Here is a 25970-nt window from a genome sequence, read left to right as displayed (position 1 = left end):
AAAAAGGGTCCCTGTAGTTTGGTCCATTTAATGTTATTTCTAATTTTTGCTTATTTCGGCATATCTTGAGAACTTCTTAAGCGAATTTAAAAATTTTGCACGCAATTATGAATTTTTTTTTTCTAATGACAGGCACTGAATTTGAATCATTGCCTATCTATGCCAGATTTGTTGCTCATTTCGCGTTACCCAGTGGGCACCTGTGAACCAAAGTCACGGTCACGGAGGCGAGCAACATTGCCACAAACCCGTTTATAGGGTGGGCCACCACACATCAGAGGACAGCACAAAGAGAGAGAGAAACATCCATGCCCAGAGCGGGATTCGAACCCGCAGCCTATGGCTTCGCAGTCAGGCACGCTAACCGCTCGGCCACCAGGCCGGCCAATTATGAAATTCATTTATCCAAAGCTGATCCCATACGATAAACAACTTTTAGTAAATATTAAATGTTTTTTATTATTTCATATAATAGTCGAAATATTTTGAATTGCAACTTTTGTATCATTTTAAAAAATGCACTTTAGCATGGCAAGATACAAAATTTGAGCGAAATCGGTCGAATAGTTCCTGAAAACTTAAATTTTAAAAAGTCGTATTTTTAAAATTTGATTTATCAAAACTATTCAATCGATTTGTTTTTTGCCATGTATATCCTTTAAAAGGATATTGTAAAAATTTGCATACTCTAATTATAATTAAATAAAATAATAATAAATTAAAAATTATTTTTTGTGTGGATTTATATTTGGATAAACTAATTTTATAATTGTTCTTGCGTTTTAAAAATCTTTCGACTCTAATTAAATAATATAATTATAAATTTTAAAAAAAATTTATGTGGATTTATCCTTGGATAAAAGAATTTTATAATAGTTCATAAAATATTTTTTAATTCGCTTTTTAAAGTTCTCTGGGTGTGACGAGGGAAAATTAACATTTAGGGGTCCAAACTATCGATCGCTCTCTTGACTAAACTAGTAGGACCCTATTTTCCAGATTGCGGCTATTCCCTATATTTTGTGTGTAAAAAATTTAAATCCTTCGAAAATAAAAGATATGTTTATTCTGAAAATGTACATTTTTTTTGTATGATTTAGTAACTTAAAATATCGTCTGCACTAACATTCAAGGTCGCCCTTTTAAGAACGATTACGATTGAGTCCTAAGTACGTGAAAATCCGATAATTAGGGGATCAAAAATTATTCAAAGTATCAGTATTTTTTGCGCTTTGTATAGCATGGCCTTAATTAAAATAGACGTTTTTAAGGCGAGTCTGATAACTGCAAACTGCTGAATCACCCTCAACCAAATAAATATGCAGTAATTACTATTTAGACTGATCAAATGTGATTTTCAAAAAAAGAACAAAAAATAGTTTTGGTTTTTCATTACTCGGGGTTAAAATGAAGCTCTAAGGCTGTTTTTAGGTGCAAATGCAAAAATTTAGCATTTTACATTAAATTATTGGCTTCGCATTTTATATTACTGGCATTACATTGCATCTTGCACTTACAGATTATAAAACACTTTAGCATTCCTGTTACCCCTTGGCAGCTTATGCAGATTTTTACTGGAAAACAAGGTTATTTGAAGAATGACCGACAGCTGCGTATTTGAAAAAAACTTATTAAACTGCAATCACTTAATTTTAGAACTTCTGTACCTGTTATACCTATTTACCCGAAAAATAACTTTACATCACCATTTCAAAAGCCAAACCGTTTAAGAAATAAAAAATTTTAAATTCAATTAAAAAGCCAATTCGTCAATTTCCTTTGTATGTTTTCCATTTTTCGTGAAAATTAGTTTAGATTTTGATGACGAAAAGACTATATATAAAGTTGGACGTTGTAAAAAATTTTGACCAAGGAATCGTCCTATTAATAATTCTTTATACCCTAGTAAGGAACAAAATTAGTTTTTGTTAAATGGTATAAGAAAAGAAAATATGTGAAAGAGAACATACTTTTATTAAGGATAATGCCGGTGCCATTTTTAATAAATCTTGTTTAATATAAAATGAAATTTGTGGAACACCCCTTTTCATCCAGAGCTTTCTTTAAATAAATACAAAACTACTTAGAAAATCGCTAAAAACTTTTTAAATTTTCAAGTTACTTAAATCGGACATTCTAAATCTGACTCACTAAAAAATGAGGAAAAATTTTTTTTTTGGGCATGCGCAATATGAAAGAACTACTGCCTTCTTGTGCTATTCGTAACGAATTTTTTTTTTTTAATGATTATTTTATTAAATATTTTGAAAGTTATAGCAAAAAACAAAATCGTGCTACAAAATAAAAGTTTTTTTATGAAAAATGGCTGTATCTCTATAAATATTTAAGTTGGCTTACGAAATTTTATGCGATTGTTGCATATAATAGCCAAACTAATCGAGAAAAGTTAAAAATTTATTGCTGTACTTTCTGAGATAGGGTGTCCAAAAACAGTTTGTTTGTTTTTGGTTGCCGGTCTTAAAGCATTAACTTAAACTTTTTGCTCTTTAAACTTAATTGATAAGTATTAGAACAAAGTGCCGAACCTAAACACCTAAAGTTAAAAAATAATACTCGAAGAAATTTAAAAACATGTCAAAACTTGAAAGTGTCCCTTCAGTTATTGTAAGGTAGCGCACGTAGTCCCTCTCCACCCTGAAGTACAGGACTTTACCCCCCAATGATTATGCTTAGAGTTTAAACATAAAAAGTAAATAAGGTAATAATAGCACGATATTAATAAATAAGTAAGGAAAAAATAAGTACAAAATTATTTTTTTAGTTGTAAAAGTTGGATTAAATATTGAAAAAGCGCATTTTTTTGTTAACACCCATTTAGAGCTGTGTTCATTTTTGTAAACCCGCGCATTTTGATCTGTATTTTCGTAAACACGAATTTTGAGCTGCCTTCATTTTTGTAAACCCTCACTTCGAGCTGTATTTTCGTAAACACACATTTTGAATTGCCTTCATTTTTGTAAACCTATATTTTGAAACTTACATTAGTTGTAAAAATTGGATTAAATATTGAAAAAGCCCAGTTTTTCTGTTAACACACATTTAGAGCTGTGTTTATTTTTGTTGTAAACCAGCATTTTGAACTGTATTTTCGTAAACACGCATTTTTAGCTGCCTTCATTTTGTAAGCCTACATTTTGAGCTTTGTTTTCGTAAAAATGCATTTTGAACTGTGTTCATTTTTGCAAACTCACTTTTTCAGCTGTATTCAGTTTTGTTAACCCGCATTTCGAGCTGTGTACATTCTTATAAATCCGAATTTTGATTTGTATTTTCGTAAGCACACATCTTGAACTTTCATTTTCGTAAACCAACATTTTGAGCTATATTTTTGTAAACAGCCATTTTGAAGTGCGTTCATTTCTGTAAACTCGCATTTCTAGCTGTATTTCCGTAAACACGCATTTTGAGCTGCGTTAATTTTTGTAAACCTACATTTTGAGCTGCGTTCTTTTTTGTAAACCTACATTTTGAGCTGTGTTCATTTTTGCAAACCCGCTTTTCAAGCTGTATTTTCATAAACACATAATTTGAGCTATATTCAATTTTGTAAACCCGCATTTCGACCTGTGTTCATTCTTATAAATCCGTATTTTGATTTGTATTTTCGTCAGAACACATTTTGAACTTTCATTTTTGTAAACCCATATTTTTAGCTGTCTTTTTATAAACAGCCATTTTGAGCTGTATTTCCGTAAGCAGGCATTTTGAGCTGTATTTTCGTAAACACGCAATTTGATCTGTGTGTATTTTTGTAAATTCGCATTCCGAACTGTATTATAGTAAACAAGCATTTTCTACTGTATTCGTTTTTGTAAACGCGCATTTTCTGCTGTATTCGTTTTTGTAAACGCACATTTTTAGCAGCATCCAAAATAAAAAAGCTCACTGCCTAAGATTTGCACTTTTATTAAAACTTCAAAACGTCAAAAGTGTTTTTTTTTCTTTTGCTTTATTGTATGCTTGTAATTCTATACATATTCCAAAATATTAATATTTTTTAATGAAATACGAAAAAATTACATGTTATAAAAATTACAAAATTAAGGACAGACGCACAAATAATTTAAAATTTGAACTTTTTATTTTCGAATTACATTATTCCATTTTCAAAAACCAATTTGTGGGTAGTTACAAAATAATAAGATCATAACCATTATTTTTACATTCAAGTCGCACTCTTACGTTGCTAATCGACAGTTCAAACTTATCATATCTTTTCACAGTCCTTTGAGCTGAAATTAGTAATTACCCATAAACCAGATTCAAAATGGCGTCTCACGATAAAAGGAGGAAAGATGTGATGATGATATATTTGAATTCGACAATAAAACAAAATTATTCGATAAATCAATGAATAAGCATAAAAAATATCATCAAAACAAATAAAAAACTGTGATAATTTTAATTTAAAAGAAACTAAATGAAAGAAACGTTTAAAGTTACAAATATTATATCAAAACAGTTAAAATTTGTACATAAGTTTCGATGAATCATCCTCTACAATGCACATTAAAATACAAAAAAATGGCGGCGAAGACTATAAATATTAGTGTTTGAAAAAAAATTAAATATGAATCTGTATTTGGACTAAGCCAATATGAAAATGGGAGTTTTTAAACATCGAAATACACCGGTGCATCTGCTAAACTATCAAAAACCAGTTGAACAGAAGTAGAAAAAGAACAAAATAATACTAACCAAAAATGTACAATTTTTACGAAAGTATTGGGGTCTACAGTTGAGTAGTGAAATTGAAAACATAAAAGGCTTCCTTATACCTGAAAAAATGGTTTAGAAGAGACATGGATTGCATTGACATTGATGCATTGGTTTTGATGATATGATAGATCTCCCAAAAGTCTAAGCCTTCGAATTTATTTGTTTTATTTATTTATTTTTTTTTAATGATAGAAGATGAATTAAATTGGACTTCATGATTTTCCAAAATTTTAATTTTATGGCTAATTTAGTTTTACGTTTATTTTATTCCATACCGTTCATTTATAATGTTTTTCGCCATTTTGCTCTATTTATTTTACATTGAAGAATGTGGCATCCAAACTTGTATGTTATTTTTAACTATTTTGATATAATATTTGTGAGTTATAACGTTAGAATTTGACTTTTTCTATAAGAAAAATCATCTTCACGCATGAAATGAATGATGAAAATATGAAAATTAATAAATAAAAAAAGAACATGTACAATCAAATATTAATGTCATTTTTTTATTTAAATCAGTCCACATCGATTATAAATAAGAATTAGATTAAATGAAGAAAAAAAGCTGTGTTTATGATCTTAATTATTTCTCTGTTTTTATGATATAAATAGAGAATCTCGGGGACTGCGTCCATCTCATACGGCAGCCATCAATAAAGATCTTTAGATTGTTTTAAAATATCATGATTCACAGCTTTTATAAAATTGACTAATGATGATGTATCCGTAGTTATATGTTAACGGTTTCAATGAGTAAAAAAAGTGCAGAGAGTTTATACGGTTTACAGTTACTTTTTATATGAAAAGTAAATGAGTAAAAAAAATAATGGAATGTTTCAAACATGATTTAGAAGTTACAAAGTATTTTGTTCACTTTTAAAAAAATGTTTTCATTACTGAAACAAATTTTGGTGAAAAAAATTGAAGAAATTATTACAATTTAAGTATGCAGTTATTTTTGTAATGCTGACTTAAGTATTTTCTATAACAATAGACATCAAAAAGTGAGGAAAATATCCAAGCATTGTTATAATCTTATTAAAAATTTGCAGAAAAATAAACATAAAAACTAAAATTCTATGAAAATATCAATACAAAAAAAATATTAAAAAAAACTTATGAAAAAGAAAATCAAGATGAAACTGTTTCACTTTATTTGTTTGATATATTTATATATTTATTTATTCTTTGCAATTATTATTTTAAAAGCGCAAGCAATTCCGTTACGTTAAAGTTATAGTCAATAAAATTGTGTATATAGTTATTTTATGATTTTCAACTGTATGATCAAGCATATAATTTTTTCTGAATGATGTTTTGTGGGGGAGGCTTCCAAACTGAGCATATAGTATTCTATTTTAAAACACATGCACCTGAATTAACCAACCTATTTTGAATTAAAAATTACTCAATCGAAATCTAATTCATTTTAAATTTATAAAATATGTTACCATTTTCAAAACTGGAAAAAAAAAACAGTTTAATAAAATCGTACAAGGTTGTAAAATTTCATTATTGTAATACGTCAGGTGGGTTCGCAAATTGAATTTGTTTGAGGTGGCCTCGAACTGTTTAAACTCAAGCTTTCCAGTTACCGGAAAGATTAAACTTTAAACTGATCTTCTAGCTCAGCCTTGGTTGAAGCGATTTGAGACCGTCTCCACAACTCCAACTTGGAAAGACACCCATTGTATAATTTCACTTAATTTCCCAAAACTGAAAAATACAGTTTAAAATTTGTAGAATATTTAAATTGTTGGCGAAGAAACTCTGGCTGCACTTTTCGGATGACAACATTATGTGCGCAGGTAGAAAAGAAGGAACTGTCTTCAGCTCATCCTCCAATCTCACAATCAGCATCCGAGGATAAGGTTTGTATATAGTACACTGAAATGCCTCCAAGAAAAATCACTTGAAGGTGAAAATGCACCTTCCCGACAAAAAACGAAAATATAAACAGGAACAAGGACGAATAGAAACATTTTTCACTCTGGTCACACTGTAAAAAAGTAAAATAGAATGATTTCAGTAACAGCGCATCAGTGAAGAACTTTTTTGTTTAAGGAAATGTACTGTTCAGCTTTCACGAGAACTCCTCCCGACTGAAAGTATAAAGATATCTGCTGCTTTCGAAACAAGACCAAAACCATATTTGGTTTTTGACAGTAATTTCAGTGAGTTTGAGCATCAACCCGTGATTCTGACGTCAGGAGGAGTTCTCGTAAAAGTCAAACAATATGTAATACAAATTTTTTTAAATATATATGGGGGATTATTAAATATATATACGGGATTATATATTAAATATATTTTTTTAAATATATATTCATTATGGCTCCCCATAGTATATATTTTTACAATCCATGTCAAAAGAGTGTATTCATAAGAAGTGGAAGAAGGGATATTCATAAATGATGTCACCCTTTTTGTAAACAAATGCTATCAGTTCAGAAACGAAACACATTTTATAGACAATATATTTCAAATTTTATTTTTTTAAATGAAACTGCACTTTTTCATGATCCTGGTGAGATTAACGATAACAATGATCTGATGTGTATTAATTTTGATGAAAAAGATGAACAATGTATAAAACAAATTATGGAAATAGTATTTAGTCTGTTAATTTTAAGCATTTTTATTTTAATAAAAATGTGGAATGTCACACATTTTTTTTTATTTGAATGTCACACTCCCCCTTGTCACACAGTGTCCTAATTTCATGAACCTCCTCATTTCCCTCCAGAAGTGACATCATTTATAAAAGGCCTCAAAGCGAGAAAAAAAAACACTAAAGAAATCTTACATATTTCTGAGGAATGCACGAATGAGAATAACAAAACCTGTTTGATTAGCATAGTATAAAAATGATATTCGAACCATCTATAGCTTTCATCAGTCAACCAAACTGGCTTTGAAGCTTTCCACATTACGCTTCGTCTGATTTCTATAGATTTTTTTTTTCTTTTTTTCCACGCTAAAGTATTAATTTAAAACCCCAAAAGTACATACTCTTTCAAATTTATTTTTGGCAAGAATGCTAAAAATATATATTAATTGGGATTGTTACAGAACACCCTGCATATGGGTTCACGTTTAATTTTTAAAAAAAAATTTTTTCTCTAGATTGTGGAATGCAATTTTCTTATAAAATTCTATGACTAAAGTCTTAAAAACAATAAGTAGTATTATGTTTTTCTTTTTAAAAAAAAGAAAGAAAGAAAAAAGACATTGCAAACTAAAGAATGTTTGACAAAGAGACTGATGATATTTTACACTAGAGGGTTACAAAAAACAATTCATGTTTATTTTTGCTGAATTTAAATAACTATGTCTATCTAATTTTAATAAATAAATAAGAAAGGACCGAGGAAATAAGGCGATTTTTAATTATTTTATTTTTAAAAAAAGTGTTTTTAGTAAAAAGAAAAAAATAAGATTTCCATTTTAGGCAAAAGTATGTTTATGAATATTGCACTTTTCTCTAGTAGAAATCTTAGAAATTTCTAAGGTGCCTATCGGAAAACAATATTAAGGAACAGACTGATGTAAGAATGTCAATAATGAAAAAAGTTAGGCTTATCATCATACTGTCCCATGTCTTCATACTAATTCGTCTGTTGTATATTGAAGAAATGGTGTCTTGGGATATTCATCCACTTTTAGATGCTCCTGGATAATTTTTTTTAAATTTTTTTCCGCACATGCGCTGTATAAAGCAACTACTTCAATTACTCTTATCTGGCGCAGTTTTTATTACTATTTTTTTTTTAATTTTAAAGCAATTATCTAGTTATCAGTTTAAAATTGATTCAAACGCTTTATTTAATTTTTTTAAATATTTAAGCTATAGCAAAAGTGGCACTAGACCTAGTATATATTTCGGACATTTACCAAAGGTCTAGTCATACTAGGTCTGGTTAAGTGCCATTGCCCGGTATACATTTGCCCGGTATATCCTACACTGATGTTTTTTTAAGGTCAAGTGCCATTGCCCGGTATACATTTGCCGGGTATACCCTACACTGATGTATTTTAAGGTTCAGTGCCACTGCCCGGTATACATTTGCCCAGTATACCCTACATTGATGTTTTTTTAAAGTCAAGTGCCATTGCCCGGTATATATTTGCCCGATACTCCAAACACTGATGTTTGTTCTAATCTAAAATATCGAGTAAATGTAATTATATCCACGAATAAATTAGTATCAAATCGGATGTAATAAATATTTCGGACATTCACCAAAGCGACTAATTTCATTGTCAACAACCACCGATTTCGGTCATTCACACTAACATGCACCTCATTTACATAATAACCAAATCAGGACGATTATTTCATACTTTGCCTAAATAGCATGCGGCATTTCAAAAAATAAAAATAATTGGTTTTGTTGGCGATGATCTCGTAAGGCGATAAAGAATCATGCATAGTACAGGTAAGGAAGATATTAACCTCGAAGGAAAAGTGGATGAATACCCCATGGAACCTGAAGAAATATAACTGAGGCGATAAATGAATAAATTAACAAGTTACTGATCAAAATTAAAATTCAAAATAAAATAAACTTATAAATTACCTTTTGATGCGGAATTCGTTTGCATTGGCATGGTGTGTTGTCCTAATGGCTGATTACCAGCTGAAAAATGGGAATCTGAGAGATAAAGAAAAAAAATAAATGATTCATTCAGTTATTTCAAAAATCCATTATGTTTCTAAAACGTGAAAATTTTTTTATGTAAAATAGTAAACTAATTAAGAATTCATGATCTATAAAATTTAAAGATGATTACTACTCTTTTGATGTAATATGTTGCAGGCTAGTTATAAAATCCAGCTCTTTGCAAACTATCAACATCACTTTGTAATGCTTCTACAAGGTTATCACTATAATAAGCCTAACAGATGGACATCGTCAGTGCGCAAAGGAGTCAGATTTTCCAATTATCCTACAGTATTTATTAATTTTTTTAGTGTTCTATATACAAATTAAGTGTAAAATTAAGTCGATGTAAGATTTATGTTAATGTAATTTGACACATAATATACACCGAAAAGCCATTACATTATGACCATCCTGCTAATAACACGTAGGACCACCTGTAACACTCAAAACTGCTAGCACCCGCCGTGGCATTGATTCCACAAGGTGCTGATAGGTAGTCTGAGGTATCTCGTACCAAGCGCTTACCAACTGTTCCTACAATTCCCTCACATTGTGAGGGGGTAGCGTGGCAGCACGAATTTGGTTTTCCAAGTAGGACCACAAATGCTCTATTGGATTAAAGTCAGGTGAATTTGGGGGCCAAGACATGACTTGAAAGTCACTGGAATGTTCCTCGAATCAATCCATGACGATTCGACCCTTATGACATGGTGCATTATCCTGATGGTAAACACCATCCCCCGCAGGAAAAACTGTTGCCATGAATGGGTGAACCTGGTCTGCAACTATGTTCAAGTAGCTTACAGACGGCAGGGATTGTTCTATGAGGATTATGGGTCCTAATGTGCCCCATGAAAACATTGTTCCTGGGGGAGAAACCACGAAGACCTGGGCGAGCCCATTGTTATAGATGGAAGGTGGTCATAATGTAATGGCTCTTCGGTTTATATATAAGTTCAAAATGTAGAGAAATATGGAAAGAATTACAAAACAATGAGAAAAGGGAAGAAGAAAAATAATAAAAATCCGAAGGAAAAAAATTTTTATTTTTGTCCTTTTCATATTTATGTATTATGCTATATATATGTAAATGTAATTCGATGTAAAATTAAATTATCTTGTAATAATTTTTTCTTCTCTTTCTTGCATTTTTTCTTCGTCCCGTGAAAGAATCGGAAATTGAGAAAAAGCAAATGCGTATTTTAAGTATTAATGTTTATTTAATAGTATTAATATTAGTATTTCGTAACTTGTGTAGTTATTTCGTAATAGTATAGTTATTTCGCAACTTAGATGCAATGTTTACTTGGAACATATCGGTTGCGTCAAAACGGCTTAAAAAGCTTTCGTAAAAGGTTTCTTAAAAAACGGAGAATAAAATTGGAGTATTTTTACAGTGTTGTCATGCATTAATTTTTTTTTTTTAAATTGAACAAGGGCAATTCAATTTGATAAAACGGGGCGCTGTTTTTAAGAGTTTACCTGTTGCTGTCAGTGTCTGCGATAGGAGACTCTGCGCCATTGAAAACTGTGTCCGTTGATTGTAAGTTGGATATGTAGATCCCTGGAATAGATTAGGTCCACCAGGTGATGGATAACCTACAAAAGAATCATTTTAAGTGTTAAAACAAAGATAAAATTACAAAATTTCTAGAGATACGATTGTTTTTCGAGAATGAGAATGTGCTGTAACATTATAAGTATTTAGAAGTTTTTAAAATAACAAAACTTTGTTGACACTTTGTAGAATTTTATACATCCTGAGAACTTTTAAGAAGAGCTGATTGAACCTAACAAAGATAAGGTAGCGAGAACCTACAGCCGTTGCCAGATTAAGTGACCAGACTTCGGACTTATCCGTTCGTAAGGCTATATCGGTTAATATCGCCGAAAAAGCCGCAGTGGCTAAGTGGATCGCCTTCCAATGAGATGAACCAGGTTCGAATCCCAGCGGTGGCTAGTTGATACGAATTTTTCTCCCGGTTCTCAACGGCCACAGTGCTGACGTAAAATACCTTCAGTGGTAAACGGATCATGGAATAGAGCTCTCTTGTCACCTGGCTAATCATGGAAGGTTTGCGTGGTTTTCATCTCCGTGTAACGCAGATGCGGTCTAGTTCCATCAGAAACCATTAATTTGTCCCAATGGTTGATTCTGTAGTTCACCTGTCTTCTGGGTTGGGTTCAAAATTACTAGGCTACGCAGATGAACATTGATAGTTGTAAACTTAGGAATGGGTCGGCTGTTCAACGTAGGTTATAAAATAAAATAAAACATCATTGAAAGAAGGAATTCGTGAGAAGGAACTGCAACGCTGTACGATTTCTTTTTCTTATTTGAGTTTTTATCTACATCATTAACAAGATTGATTTTATCTTCCCAGTAAAAGAGATTTTAAATCTCGTGTAGATATCTACAGCTATAACATACTTCTTCCACACCAATTCTAACAGCAAATGATAAACGCAGAACTTAATCAAAACTTAGTGGGAGCGATAAATTTATAACCATAAAATCCATCTAAAATAAATAAGAAGTCATGCATCTTTATTGAATCCTTCATTTCCAATTCCTTTCTCTCAATAGGGCTGGCCCAAGGGTAACAAAAACGTTTGTAAAAGATATTCCTCTTAAAACTTGTACATAGCATTTTCCCATTGATTTATCGATCAATACTGCAACTAAATGGTTTTGTCTCTGAAAATAGCTCAATTTCTTCTTCCAGACTTCTACTTTCTTCTACTGTCTGGCTAATACAGAATGAACTCTCAACGAGGTTAATAGACTAGCTCATTTCACGAAAAAGTTGGGAGGGAGATGCAAGTTAAAATTAAAAACCCAACCAGAAGCTAGTTTTAGTTCAAGTCGACTATCAGACTAAGGCTCTGTTGTCAATTAAAAGTAAATAGTCCATTTCATTATTATAACAGCAGCCACTAAGTCTGGTTTCGGGCTCTCACCTTGTGTTTGATAGACAGTATTTTGTTTAGAAAAGACTAAAAGATGCAAGAAATGGATTTGTTAAAGCAGATGGTGTTAAAGCAATAGTTAAAGGTTGTAAAAATCAAAAACGGTTATAATTAACATGGATTTAGAAGTTTCAGAACCTCATACTGAAGTAATCGCCATTATGGCGATCGAAATGTGCTGTAGGTGGCGTAGAGCAGAAGTCTCTACCTATTTCAACACTTCACATGCTTTCCCCATTAGCGTGTGGAAAGTCATAGAGGAAGGAAGTATGTTAGTTTCTCTCTTGATTTTCATATAGATTAAAATCTTTTAAGTTGGAAAACTAGATGGAACTGAAAACTACTACATTGAACATAATTCTAAAGAAAAGCATCACGGAAATTTAAAAAAATATTTTTATTAAATAAAAAGGGAAAATATCGTAGTATATTCCTATACAACTGAAAAGAGGAGGAGAGGAAAGGGAGAAGGGTCAAAGGCATGAAACCGGTCACTCCCCAGTTGGCGTATTCGAGTTTTGCGATCGCCAATAGCAAAAGTGCGACTGGTGATGGAGGACGGAGAACAGTTTTATTTTCTTTACTAATTTTATTTTATTTTATTCCGACAAATCTATATTTTTATTAGCACACTTGACGAAATTATCTTAGAAGTGCAGAGTGATACTCATGTGAATGAAAAAGATACGATGTAGGCACATTGAGAAAGTGCATATGGGTGATTCTATAAAAACCGGACAATATCATGTCCAAACAAAATATCACAAAATTGGCTTAAGATAGAAAGTTACTTTTTATACTTTTAAGACGTAATTTTCCTTATGTATTTCCATGCATATAAAAAATATTATTCTTTTATAACTTCCAATTTTTTTTTTTAAATTATGCCAATGCCTCTTGGCCTTTCAGAAACTTTTTTTACGCATATTTATTCAGAGTTTTGACACCAACATTTCATTATTAAAAGTATATTAATAAACTTTGTACACACAAAGGAGTAAAATGCTACTTTTTGAAACTGTTTAATCACTTAACGCACAAAGTTGTATCAATTATAAGCTTGTCCCAATGACTTCATGTTACTCTCCCAGCGTAAGAAACTTTTCTACCATTTTCAGAAAAAAAGAACTTATTTTTAATCTAGCACATTGCAACCCTGTTTATCCTCCCCTTTCTGTTGGATCTAACTTTCTTATCATACATTCGATGTTCTAAACTGAGGTTGTTCTAATTTAAACTTCGAGGCTAGTATATTGTTAACAAGGTAATTAGTGTTTTATAACGATTTTTATTCTAATTTCATGTTTTTAATACCTCTCAAACCACATGTTTATTATTATATGACTACATGCCCTGTCTTCACTATTTATTGTCTTTGTAAATTATTTACTGTGAACAAAACAACCCAGATTTATGCGTGGTAAAGAACTTGCAGTGCTCCCCTAGTGTGGAAAACATCATCCATGGATGTCTTCAAAGTAATGTCTTCTGCTGTTGTGTTAATTTTATCCTCACAGCGGGATCTTCGGACGATACTATACTACGGGAGAAACACTTCATGGCGAAAATTCACTTTCCATAAAGATGTAGAAAAAGTGATTTCAGGTAAAATCGTGAAGTTTTCAACACTGATACTTTTTTTTTTAAATAACAAAATGCGAAAAAAAAAGAAGAAAAAACAATATGGTGAGGAGAAAGTGTCCCTACAATAATTTGTTTGCATTTTGGAAACATTTTTTTCAGCTTTTGAAACTTCATGATTTAGCTGAACTCACTTTCTCTGAACTTAAAATCGTAAATTACCATCGGAGGTGAAACAGAATAAGTTTCGCCCGTGATACAGCGTCCTCTGCAATGAAAGTCCAATGAGTTGAGACCCCAGAACCACTGTTTTATTCCTAGTGCAGGATATGTGGCAATGACATTTAAGAAGTGCCAGAGTGTGCTAGAAAAATGTCCCGGGACTTCACTTAAGAATCGGGCATAGGGTAGTTAGGTAGGTACAAAATGACGCCAGTGGCGATTACTTGTTAACTATCAACGATTAATGGCTTAAGAGGACGCTGCACCGAAGACACTCTCCATTGCAAATTGAGGAGATTTCCTAATCGTGCTCTGTGGAAGAAAAATCACCAAGTCTTGGCTACTTGGCAGGGCAGTGACCCGCTAGGAACTGACACTAAAAAAAAAAAAAAAAAAAACAACTTCGCAGAAAGTGACTAACTTTCGGACAAACATCTACATGTTTTTTTTTCTTCTTTTTTTTAGCCAATTGGTAAAATGGTCTTGTTGTTTCGTTTGATGGCGTGCGCACTTTATTTGGGCGTCATCACACTTTTCAACTATATTCAAAAGTAATAGTTAGTAAACAATGCGCATGCGTTGCTATGGCGACAGCTGCTGTTTGATAATTTTAGAATTTTTTTTTTACCAGGATTGGAAAACCAATCCGACGACAAACATCAATTGAGACAGTTTTTGCGATCTATGATTTGAATTGTTGTGGCGTTTATCGGAGTCAAATCAGAAAAAAGAAGCATTTGACCAATGGGTAACCAGTGATCGTAATAAAGCGATTGCAATTCTTTATTTTTTTTTAATTTTTCGTTTGAAATCAATTTGGCACCTTGGCAATTGTAATTGGCGTGGCAGATCACAATACGCCAATTCAGTTTCAACTGCATTGATCTATGCTTACTATATATTACAGTAAAGGACTAACTTGAAGGGTATAACATGTAGCCACCCCGGGCAAACATCTGCATCTTTTTTGTTTTTAATTTCTTCCATCTAAAACCAATTTAACTCCATTGGTAATTTAAAGTATAGAAAAAGTGAATACAGGTAAACCTAGAGTAAACCATGTAGTTTCAGTTGCTGAAAAAATGATTTTAAAAAAAAAAAAAAAAAAAAAAAAAACAACAACAATTGTGATCGCCGCAAGGCGATCACGACATTTTAACCATTGGCAAAATGGTTGTCTAATTTTTTTTGGAAAAGCAACTGTACTGTGTTTTCATCTTGGACATCTTTAACTGTTAATCCTGAACTGCTCCGTACACAATTTCGCATATAATTTTGAATGCAGCTCAGACACATTCCGTGTAAATTCTTCTGATGACTGAATAGACATTGAACAGCCAATCGAGATCAATAATAACATTTTCGGATTGGTACAATGGTGATTCTAAGCTGCATCAGGCACCCGTTTCGGCTTTACAAGTTCAGAAATATGATTTGAAAGCTAGGCTTATTTTTCCAATTTTACATGAATAGTGAATGAACCATTTATATTGGAAGACGTGGAAGACAGTCTACGGTCTTGTGCAAGTCATTGGGTACTTTGACAATGGATCCTTTTATCCCTAACTTGTGATCAACACCCAGTTCTCGTATTTTCATGAAAGGGGTTCGGAGAACAGCCACCATTCGGTCGGGTTCAATTCTCTCAACCAGTTTAGTACTTTTGTGAACGACGGGCTTCATGCTTGCGAACGGAATCCTTTCGTTTTTCCGTCTGTGCGTAATGCTTAAGGTATTCTAGTCTACTCATTTTGGCTTTTTCAGCCTCGGTAAGTTTAGGTTTTTCCTTGCTTCAACTCTGACTTTTGGGAGTTTGGATCCTCTTTATTTGTGATATTCACCTCCTGAATCGATATTGAAAACGATCCAGTTTGAACTGTAGGTTAGAATTTCCGATTCTTAATTAAAACAAAAATATCGTTCAAATTATGAAGTTCGCTTTTATTCACAACTCAAGAAGTATTTATAGGATCTCTCTGGTCCTATATCTCAAAAATAAACTCACCAACTTAATGAATTGCAAAATTAAAAGTGAAAAAAGGAATTCTGAAAAAATTATCAAACAGCAGTGGTCGCCGTAGCAACGCTATTACTCTTGATTATTGTAGTTGAAAAGTGTGAGGAGGCCATCAAATCCAAACCACGACCCATTTTGCCAATGGGTAAAAATGGTAAAGAAATTATTGCAGAGTTACTTTACCAATGCGTAATTCTGCCAAAATTTGTTTACATTTTAATACTTCTGAGGAATAAAAAATATTAGCATTTTAAGTTCCATGATTTACTTCAGCTAATTTTTTTCCTCCGAAACTTTAAAAGCTCTTAAGGTTACTGCCAGTACCATTATGGATGGTAGATTAAATTCTTAATTTGTGTTTTCTTGATATTTATTTTGAATTTAACAAACTTTTGATTTTATTCCAACATTAGACAGCACAATACTTTTCTAAAAGAGAGTTGTTTTATCAGATTAAGAGTAATATCGCGTTTGATAATTTTTAAAACTTATATGGAATTTTTACTCGAAACTTTAAAACGATAAAATGCGGCGTTTTGTGGTTTTGAGTAAAAATTTAAAACGATAAAATGCGGCGTTTTGTGGTTTTGAGTAAAAATTTAAAACTAACCGTTTCTCAGTTTTTAGATTTTTTAATATCTTAACTTTATTATAGTTTATAACTAAAATACATTTTCACGTTCAACTCACCAGAATACTTAATATCTTATGAAATACAGCAGATCTGAGTTTAGAAATTATATAATTGTTTTTTATTTAAAATAAAATTATCTGTTTGAAAATATCGCTTCGCAGAATAAGCAACTATATACTTTCGATCTGGAAGTAGAGCAGATCAAGAGCTCGAGATTGTTTACATTTATATGGATGATGTTTTCTACACTAGAGAACGCTGCAAGCCCCATACCGCCTATACTTCCGGGTTACTGTTTCCGATGTATTTTAAAGCCACTTGTCTCACAACGTGATCATTTAGTTTTGAGATTCTTGAAAACGTGGTATTCGATTGCTTATCACTTGTGTTTACAATGCTAGCAATACTTCTGTTTACGATGCTCAGGGTGTTAACAGTAACACTAGCGTAAGATGGTGCACAGCTTGCAACAAGAACAAACAAATGGAAAAAGGCCAAATCAAGACTGCCAAAAAAGCGAGTTATTCAAAATCTAGCAACCATGTCAGCTTTTTTAACAATATATCTATAAATAACTAAAACAAATTTTCACTTCAAACTCACCAGAATTACTTAATAACATTAATATCTTATGAAATACGGCAGATTTGAGCTCAGAAATTATCTAATTTACTTCTTTTACTGCAAACAAAATTATCAGTTTGAAAATATCGCCTCGCAGAATAAGCTGTTGCAAACTTTCTAACCGGAACTAGAGCAGGTATTCAGCTCGAGATAGTAACTGTTTACATTTATATTGAAAACACCATCCATACGTACTCGTAAAATCTGTTGAATCTGAAGTCCTATGTTAAGTCGCTGAGTAGTACCAGGGGTGCAAGAATCTAGAGAAAATTCCCTTCGATTTCAAATCCATGTCTTAATTGAGGAAGTGGCCTCACGAATGAGTGGTGCTGTTATCTATCCGAGGGGTTCTGATTCAGAGACGCACTTTCACTCTTGCAGTGCTCTCTTGTCAAATGAAAGGCGCGCCTACCTGACTTAATTCACAAGGTTAATAGCTGGCAAGCTTGGCTTATTCCAAAGTGTTATTAGAAACAACAAGACTAAAAGTATTACGTATAAGCTACTTGAATATCAAGATAATGTTTTGCATTATGAATTCCTTCCGACAGAGAAAAACAGTCAATGAAGTTCATTATTTGATTGTATTTCAGTGCTGCGAGAATAAGCTAATGTAGCGACTCATTGGGTTTTGCACCATTCTAACGCACCTTTTATCATTGCAGTTAATATTCAACAAGATGTTGGCAAGACATTCAACTAAGGTTCCACGAGCACCGTATTACTTATGCTGTTAATGCCAAACAGTTGCAGTCTGCAACAGTTGTTGTTGCAGTCTATTCTATATATTTTGCTTAAAGTTTTAACGTATACGGTTTCTTCGGGATCGCTAGCAAAATGGGTGCAATGGGTATTCGAATTGGGAACACTACGTCCGAGTTATGATAAAAACGCAACGCAGATTGTGTGGAATGCTCGGGGCAACGCGCATTTCCGTAAGTCCCCCCGCCTAAAAAAAAAACCGAAATTATAAAAAAAAATAGATCCAAGGTTGCGGCAAACAAAAAGTAAACTTTTTACGAAATTTCAATCGATTTTGGTTTTCATTTTTTCAAAAGGTCGCCATTTTTCAGATTTTTTAACTTTCTTCGCTTCGAACTACAGCTACACTTATACATAATCGTTAATATTTGGTATCATCTGTTTCAGTTTATACAATACGCAGATCGAGCTACACACCCGTCTATTAGCGCTTGGCACTGTTCATAGGGGGAATAGCAGAAAAGAGAGGTGATTTTTTTTAAAAAAATAAGAAAATGTCGGAAATAACTGGAGAAAAAGGTGTGCTGAAATAATAGGAGCTCTGAGGACCCTGTGTTCACCATCATTCTTATACGTTAATTTATAATTATTTTGCGATTTAGAAAAAATTTAATGAAACTGAGAGGTAACGAAATAAACCTAGGAAATCATTATAGAACTTATCCTGTAATTTTACCGAAATTATGAGGCTTAAATCGGACCTCTAGACCAGAAAAACCTATTAACTTAATTGGACTAGAATTCTGAACACAAATTTACTCCATATGAAAAATAAAGAAAAACTACTGGTGGGGGGGGGGTGACTATCTTAACTCAAAAACTATCAGAAGGTATTTCAGTTGCTTTAGTCTTTATTTTTGGCAGAGGAATCTTTTTTTTCTTTTAAAGACACGTGCTTAATATGTTTAAACGTGAGTAACGCTTCTCACTTTATTTCAATTTTGAATTTATTAAATTATTTATATTGATGGTTTCATTTGACAAATTTTTCCGATATAAAATTTTTAAAAAAATTATGGCTCTAAGACTTATTTTCTCAATCTTATGACTAATTGAAAACTTTAGACCATTTCAAAAAATTCGATTTTTGTAAAAAAAGATATAGTACCGAAAAGTTAGCAAAAAAATGAGTACCCCCCCCCTCATCTACTGGACGTAACCAAATTTAAAGCCTCAGTCATCATTATTATCCTTTCAATATATTTTAGGAAAAAAATTTAACGGGTAAGTGCCACTTTTAAGCTATTCGATTTTAATTTTCATTTTGATGGAGCAGTGCGCAAAAAAAGGACCATTCTGAATAACTTTTGATCTAATGATCGGATCTTTAAGTTCTAGGACCCATTCTTAATGGTATGAAGGGGTGACCTCAAATATGCAAATTAATTAGTGCTGACATTAATTAAAGTAAAAACTAGACACGAAAACATAGTTTCTTTGAATAAACATACCTTATTTTAGACGGATTCAGATTTATAACCCCCCAAAACTTAGGGGGTAGTCGCAATTTGCGGCATATGGTCCCAATAGTTTAGTCAGGAGAGCTCTCCAAAGATTGGACCCCTTAATCATAATTTTACTTTTTGCGTATTTCGCTAGAACTTTTACAGCGAATTTAGAAATTTTTACACACAATTATAAAATTTGTTGATTCAAAGATAATTCTATCCAAAAAATAATATTTAATAAATATTTATTATTTTATTTAATAATGGTCAAAATTTTGAATTTTTAGGTATAGTTTCTTTTTATTATTTTAGAGAATGTAATTTTTATATAGCAAAGTACAAAAATTTGAATAAAATCACTCGAATAGTTCTTCAGAAATCGAATTTCAAGTACAGTAGGGAACCGATTATCCGGAACTATCGGAACCATCGCTATTCCGGATAACTGATTTTTCCGGTTTTCTGAATCGCTACAAAAAGCCGTATTATTTACTGTTAAACCCAACTAAAAAAAATTTTTGTGGAAATAATCTTAAAAAGAAGGAAAAACGATGAAGTAATACACTAATGATTATTTCCAAAATGATGGTAAGGTAAAAATCTTTCAAAAAAGAAAGAAAAATCCTAAAATCTTATGAGGAAAATTTTTTTTTTTTTTTTTTTAAAAAAAATGGCGGGAAAATTCATCAAATTTCGTTCCGGTTTTTTGGTTTTCTGATTTCCGGATAACGGGTTCTGTACTGTATCTGACTTTTCTGAAATTTAATTTCTCGGGAAACCGATTTTGCTCAAATTTTGTAACATGCTATATAAAATTTCTTATTTCGCTGAAAAAAGTCAAGACATAGCGAAATACACAAAAAGGAAAATTAGCATTAAGGGGTCCAAACTTTAGAGCACTCTCCTGACCAAACTATGGGGGGGGCAGAAATCCGAATTCGTCAAAGAAAAAAGTATGTTTATTCAGAGAAGGCAGGTTTTTGTATCTGATTTCGTAACTTAAAATATCATCTGCAATAATTATTAACATATTTGAAATCACTTCCTTGAACCATTAAGAACAGTAATATTTTAAACATATTAAATACCAGAAAAAAATTAAAAGAATAAAATAGAAATAACTCCTTTTCAATTTGAATTTTCATATTTGATACCTAAATTTATATGTTCAGTCAGACTTCAATATAAGGTCACTTTTCCAAAGTATATAAGTCACGGCTCACTGAATAGGAATTCTTTGTTAGATTATCGGATATATTGTCAAGTTTTAAAAATCGTTATCGCTTATAAGGTCATTTTTATTTGAGGAGAGGGGAGCTCTTTTCTAACAAAAGCCTATTTAACTTCCTTACAAGGCAATTACGCTTTTCGATTTCTAGGAAAATGTTGCAGCCAACGAACAAGCTACAATTTCTGAAATTGTTTTATAAGTTGTGGAGAGTGAGGACAATGACAGTGATCCTGAGATTGAAGCTGTAACCCAAGTGCTTCAAGCTTTAAACCAAGTAGCTGTAACCACTTCAATGCAATAAATGTCATGCGAAATTTTTTTACATACCATGAGGGAGCTGAGGAACATTTTGAGAAGTTTTAAAATCTAGAAAACATTGTTCGAAAAATGAAACCAAAAGCGAGACAGACCTGTATAAATGATTATTTTAAATAAGGTAAGATGTAATGTATGTATGTACACTTTGAGGAAATTTGTAAACAGCTTTATTTTAAACTAGCCGCCAAAGGCGCCCAGCTGTTCGCCAAGCTAAAGGTTTTCACAAATAAAGTTTTTTAAAACATAGCCGGAAATCTGAAGATTAGTGGACAATTAAAGTGTTCCTGTCCAGCAATTTTGTCTTCATATCCAGTTCTGCTGCAGATGTGTTATAGCTCTTGAGGATGTTTGAAATTATATAGCTACAACGCTTAAGAAAAAAAAACTAAAATGCTAAATACATGAAAAGAACACGAAAACGAATAAATTTTTTATGGTATCAATTTCTATTTCTATATAATTTTTTATAGTATCAAATTCTATTTCTATATCTGTTACGTCAAGCACTCAGGTATTATAATTTGATCTAGTTGTGCTTGTATAATTTTGATCTAGTTGCGCTTTCTACGTCATTTTGTTAACATCGTTTGGTTTGTTATTTAACATCGTTTGGTTTGTTATTTCTAAGTTAACTTTCAAAAAATTGGCTGGCATCAGCATTTTTATTCTTTAAGTTGTTTATTTTTTCTTTTGGAATTCGTTCCTTTTTAGCGAAATGTTTTTCAACCTAATCGAATTCTTTGCCGACTGTTCTCTGTATATATAAAGAAAATAAAGTAAATATTTTTAAAGTGTTGTGAAAAGAATTTTTAGTTGTACAAAGTACTACAATATCGCTATAAAAATTATCGTCTTCGCTTAAGAAAAAAAAAATAGAGCGTGGAAAGAAGAAGAAAAACTTATTATAACAATTATGAGCAGCGACAAATATATCAAAGCGAAGCGTTCTATTTACGTATCGAATATGTTGCCACATTTTTAATACAGAAGTTAAACTTTTCTCCACTTTAATAAATGTAAACTAATGCGAACTTTACAATTAAATTATTAATTCCTTCGTATATTATTGGTTTAAGTTGTCGAAAATTAATATTTCAATTGTGAGGTTCGCATTAGCATACATTTATAAGAGTGGGGAAAAGTATATGCATTTTTAATAGTTTTTTGAATATGGCTCTTTGAAGACGAAAAAGCAGACGAAAAGCATAGACTTACAAAATGACTGATAACTAAATAACTAATCAAAATTTTTGAAAAAGAAAAAAAGTACTTCTTCATTATGTCAAAACACAATTATGTGCCGAGTTTCGTGCCTGGGCGAAGCTTCTGGGGCGATATATTGTGATTACAGACAGACAGACACACACACAGCCGCATTTATTATTATGTATAGATGTATAGATAAAAAAAATTTTTAAAAAAATCTAACTTACTTTAATTCTTTACTAATTCTGTTAAAATTTATTGACTTAAATATTTAATTTATGGCCGATCGTTTTCGTTTGTATTACCATTTTTAGAAAATCATAATGTGCACTATTTACGTGCTTAGTTACAAATTGCTAATGAATCGGTATCAGGGTCACCGTGCTTATAAGGTCACTTTTGCGATGTCCCTTAGGGTGACCTTATATCGAGGTCTAACTGCAGTTATAGTATTCAAATTTTAGTATTTTAATAAGCGAGCGAAGCAATCTAAAATGGCACTCAGTTTGCACAGACCTTTACAGAACTGTGAAAGTAGTTTCAAATGTTGATGAGCAATAGTTAGCAGGGGAATTGCCACTAATAATTAATTAAAAGAATGTTGGCCTTTGAGTTATTTTATGCTCAGATGAGGATTTATCATTAAATTAGAGAGAATACGAATCCCCCATAATAATTTCAAAAACTTATAAATACAAAAATCGATTTTGGATTTTTAAATCACTAGAATATTATCAACAATAAGTAACTTTTAAATCAGATAAATAAGAAAATCGCTGCTTGATATTAAAACAGCGTGAATATGAAACGTGGTATTAGCGGATTTCGGCGTAGTTTCTAACACTAAAAACAATGAAAATAAAAAAATTTATAATTTGTGCAAGAGTCACGTTTTTGAAAAAGTCTCCTACTATTTAGCGAAGGTTTCAAAATATAAATTGTAGAACCGAATTCTTACTTTAAATTTCAGATAGCAGTGAACATTTTGTCGGCTCACGAGTTTTGATTCACGAAAGTCAGTGAATAAATGGCTTTGAGGGGGAGGGGATCACACGCCCCGATCCCACTTCTAAAATTAGAGGGATGATATGAAAAAACCGAAATTCCGGGATACGCCGGGAACACAATCACCCTTAGTTGATTTTTAATGAACAAAAAATATTTATTTTTTGAAGTCCATAATGGCATATTTAAAACATCTAGAAAACCATAAAATCTTACATTCAATGTTTGAAAACTAAAATTTTATAGATTTAATGACACTTAATTAATGTAAATAAATCTATTAATCAGAGAAAATGAGAAACTTTTTTCATTAAACTTGATGTACTAACTCATAGAAATAAATAAAAATAAATAATGAATTGTGAAACATTTATTATTTAAAAACAAAAAAATACAAATGAATTAATTGCATTTCCCCTTTAGAAACTGATAAAATACTAAAATTCAGTCATAATCTAAATGTAAAATAAAATCATAAGGGAATGCTAATTAATATAAGTATTAACCAAACTATAAAGGTGGATAAGTTCTCATAATAATGAAGATAACTTAACACTTTACAAAAACTAAATAAAAAAAATATTATACAACACAAAATACAATGAAAATGAAAGAAGTGTTATAATTCTTTACCACACATGGATTTCAAAATAGTTGATTGCTGTGAAGTTTTAAAAGTGAATTTTGTGCAAATATTAAATATGTCAAATGTCATTTTACAATTTCCTAGCCATAGGTATAAAAAGCAAATAATGTGAATGAAGGCAAAGCTTCAACACAATTGCAAGAGGGAAAAGAAATACTCGCAATAGAAGCTATCCATATTTAACATACGCAATAAACTGAGAAATTCGCGGGTATAGCAACTGAAAAAAAAAATAAAACAAATGCGTTTAGCAGAACAAAATGTATATAATAAGAACATTGAGCACTACATATTCAATAGTTGCAAAGGAAAATGCAAAAGACAAATGACATACAAAAAATAAATAAAAACAGTTCATAAAAATGATTTTAGAGTAAGATGTCTATAGCCTCGACTCTCTTCAATATTTCAAAATTTCCAGTATAAAGAATGAAATTAAAAATGGCTAGTTGTGAATCAAATTATTTGATATTTTAAAGGGCTTTCATTTCACTTCTTAAACATAAGCAAGTGATTTTAATCTGAGGCCTTATGTCTGTTGTCAATAGATAATTAATATAGAGAATTAGATTTTAATCTGAGTCATAATGTTTGTTGTCAATCAAACTGGTATTTGCAGTACTCAATGCACTTATTTAAGTGATTCTACTAAACGCACTTGCTGGTTCTTAGCACTCTTAAAAAGTGCAAAATACATTTTCCGCAAAAATCTCATTAAATTAACTTGTATGCGCATGTTTAGAAATATATAAGAAAGATTATGTGGTAAGTATGAAGAAATCTAACCAGTTTGATTGACCACAAGTACATTGTATCTTTTTTAAATAAATTTGAAAAAAAAAAAATATATACAAAACATAAATTTTAAAACATTATTTCACTATCATAAACTGCTGTTCTACAATTTTTTTGCCACAAGAATTAATGTTAAGCATTAAAGCTAAAACTTAAAATATTATTCTTTGACAAATCTTATCACAAATACATTAGTTTTAATGTTTGTTTTTTTAAATATGTGCACTTTTATTACATTTATCATAAACAGAGTGTACCCAAAACCATAATACTTATATGAATAGCTTCAGATGAATTGTGTCATCAAAGTCAATGAATATTATGTACAAAAATATGAGAATATGTAACCTTTGAATCTTAATGATTTACGCTTGGAAAAGAAAGTTAAAAGTCAATAACAGCATGAATTTCGATCTTAACTAAAAAATTATATTATTGAAGTAAAAAAAAAAACTTCTCAGCACTTTCACTTTTCATTATTGCAAACAATGAACAAAATTAGACATTAGTTGAGTCAGGCTACATGCAATATATCAATATATACATGCTTTGTATAATGAACAATGCAAAGGAACTATGTAAATATATCACTTTCACCAGCAGGCAGTTGGTGACAAGCATCAAACCTCAAAAAAAGAAAACCACACATGCATTTCATTGTACAATACAACAATGTCTTAATTTCTGTTAGAAAACCAAACTAAATTTTGAATTAATTTTCTAGAACAGAAGAATTTGTTTTTTTTCTTCTTCTAATTTTTTACAAAAGTAATCAATATAAAAACATGTTTCTTATTCCAAAAATATTAAATTCCACAAAAATAAATTATAAAACATCCAGAATATATGTATTTTACAAGTATGGGATATTATATTAAAAGGACAGGGAAGGAGGGAGAGAAAAAAAAATGACCAAAACTATCAATGGTATCTATACAAACACAACAAGCCAGTCCATTTATCACAAGGTGAGTAGGGTTTAAAAAGTGCAAATCTTGTAGGAATACTGGGAACCACACACTGCATGCCTTAGTTGCACTTGGAAGGTGAAACACCCTAATCACCACATTCTTTGGTCGTGTGCAAGCTAGCACATGCACA

General features: G+C 31.4%; 1 protein-coding gene across 10 annotated transcripts in view; it reads right to left on the bottom strand.

Annotated features, from left to right (window-relative positions):
• Nucleotides 1–4080: 4080 nt before the first annotated feature.
• Mi-2 (chromodomain-helicase-DNA-binding protein Mi-2 homolog) overlaps nucleotides 4081–25970 on the bottom strand; it is a 73439-nt gene continuing 51549 nt past the window's right edge. For all 10 annotated transcript variants that reach the window (XM_087153124.1, XM_087153126.1, XM_087153130.1 and 7 more), the window contains 3 exons: nucleotides 10893–11009; nucleotides 9324–9398; nucleotides 4081–6742 (listed from right to left, as the gene is read on the bottom strand). In XM_087153124.1, coding sequence (XP_087009250.1) covers nucleotides 6738–6742; nucleotides 9324–9398; nucleotides 10893–11009 — 197 coding nt within the window. In that variant the 3' untranslated portion in view covers nucleotides 4081–6737. The remainder of the gene's footprint in view (nucleotides 6743–9323; nucleotides 9399–10892; nucleotides 11010–25970) is intronic.

This window comes from Parasteatoda tepidariorum, chromosome 10 (genome assembly GCF_982258835.1).
Source record: "Parasteatoda tepidariorum strain Cologne lab strain chromosome 10, Ptep-v5.0, whole genome shotgun sequence".
NCBI classification, from domain to species: Eukaryota; Metazoa; Arthropoda; class Arachnida; order Araneae; family Theridiidae; genus Parasteatoda; species Parasteatoda tepidariorum.
This window is presented reverse-complemented; position numbering and strand designations above follow the sequence as displayed.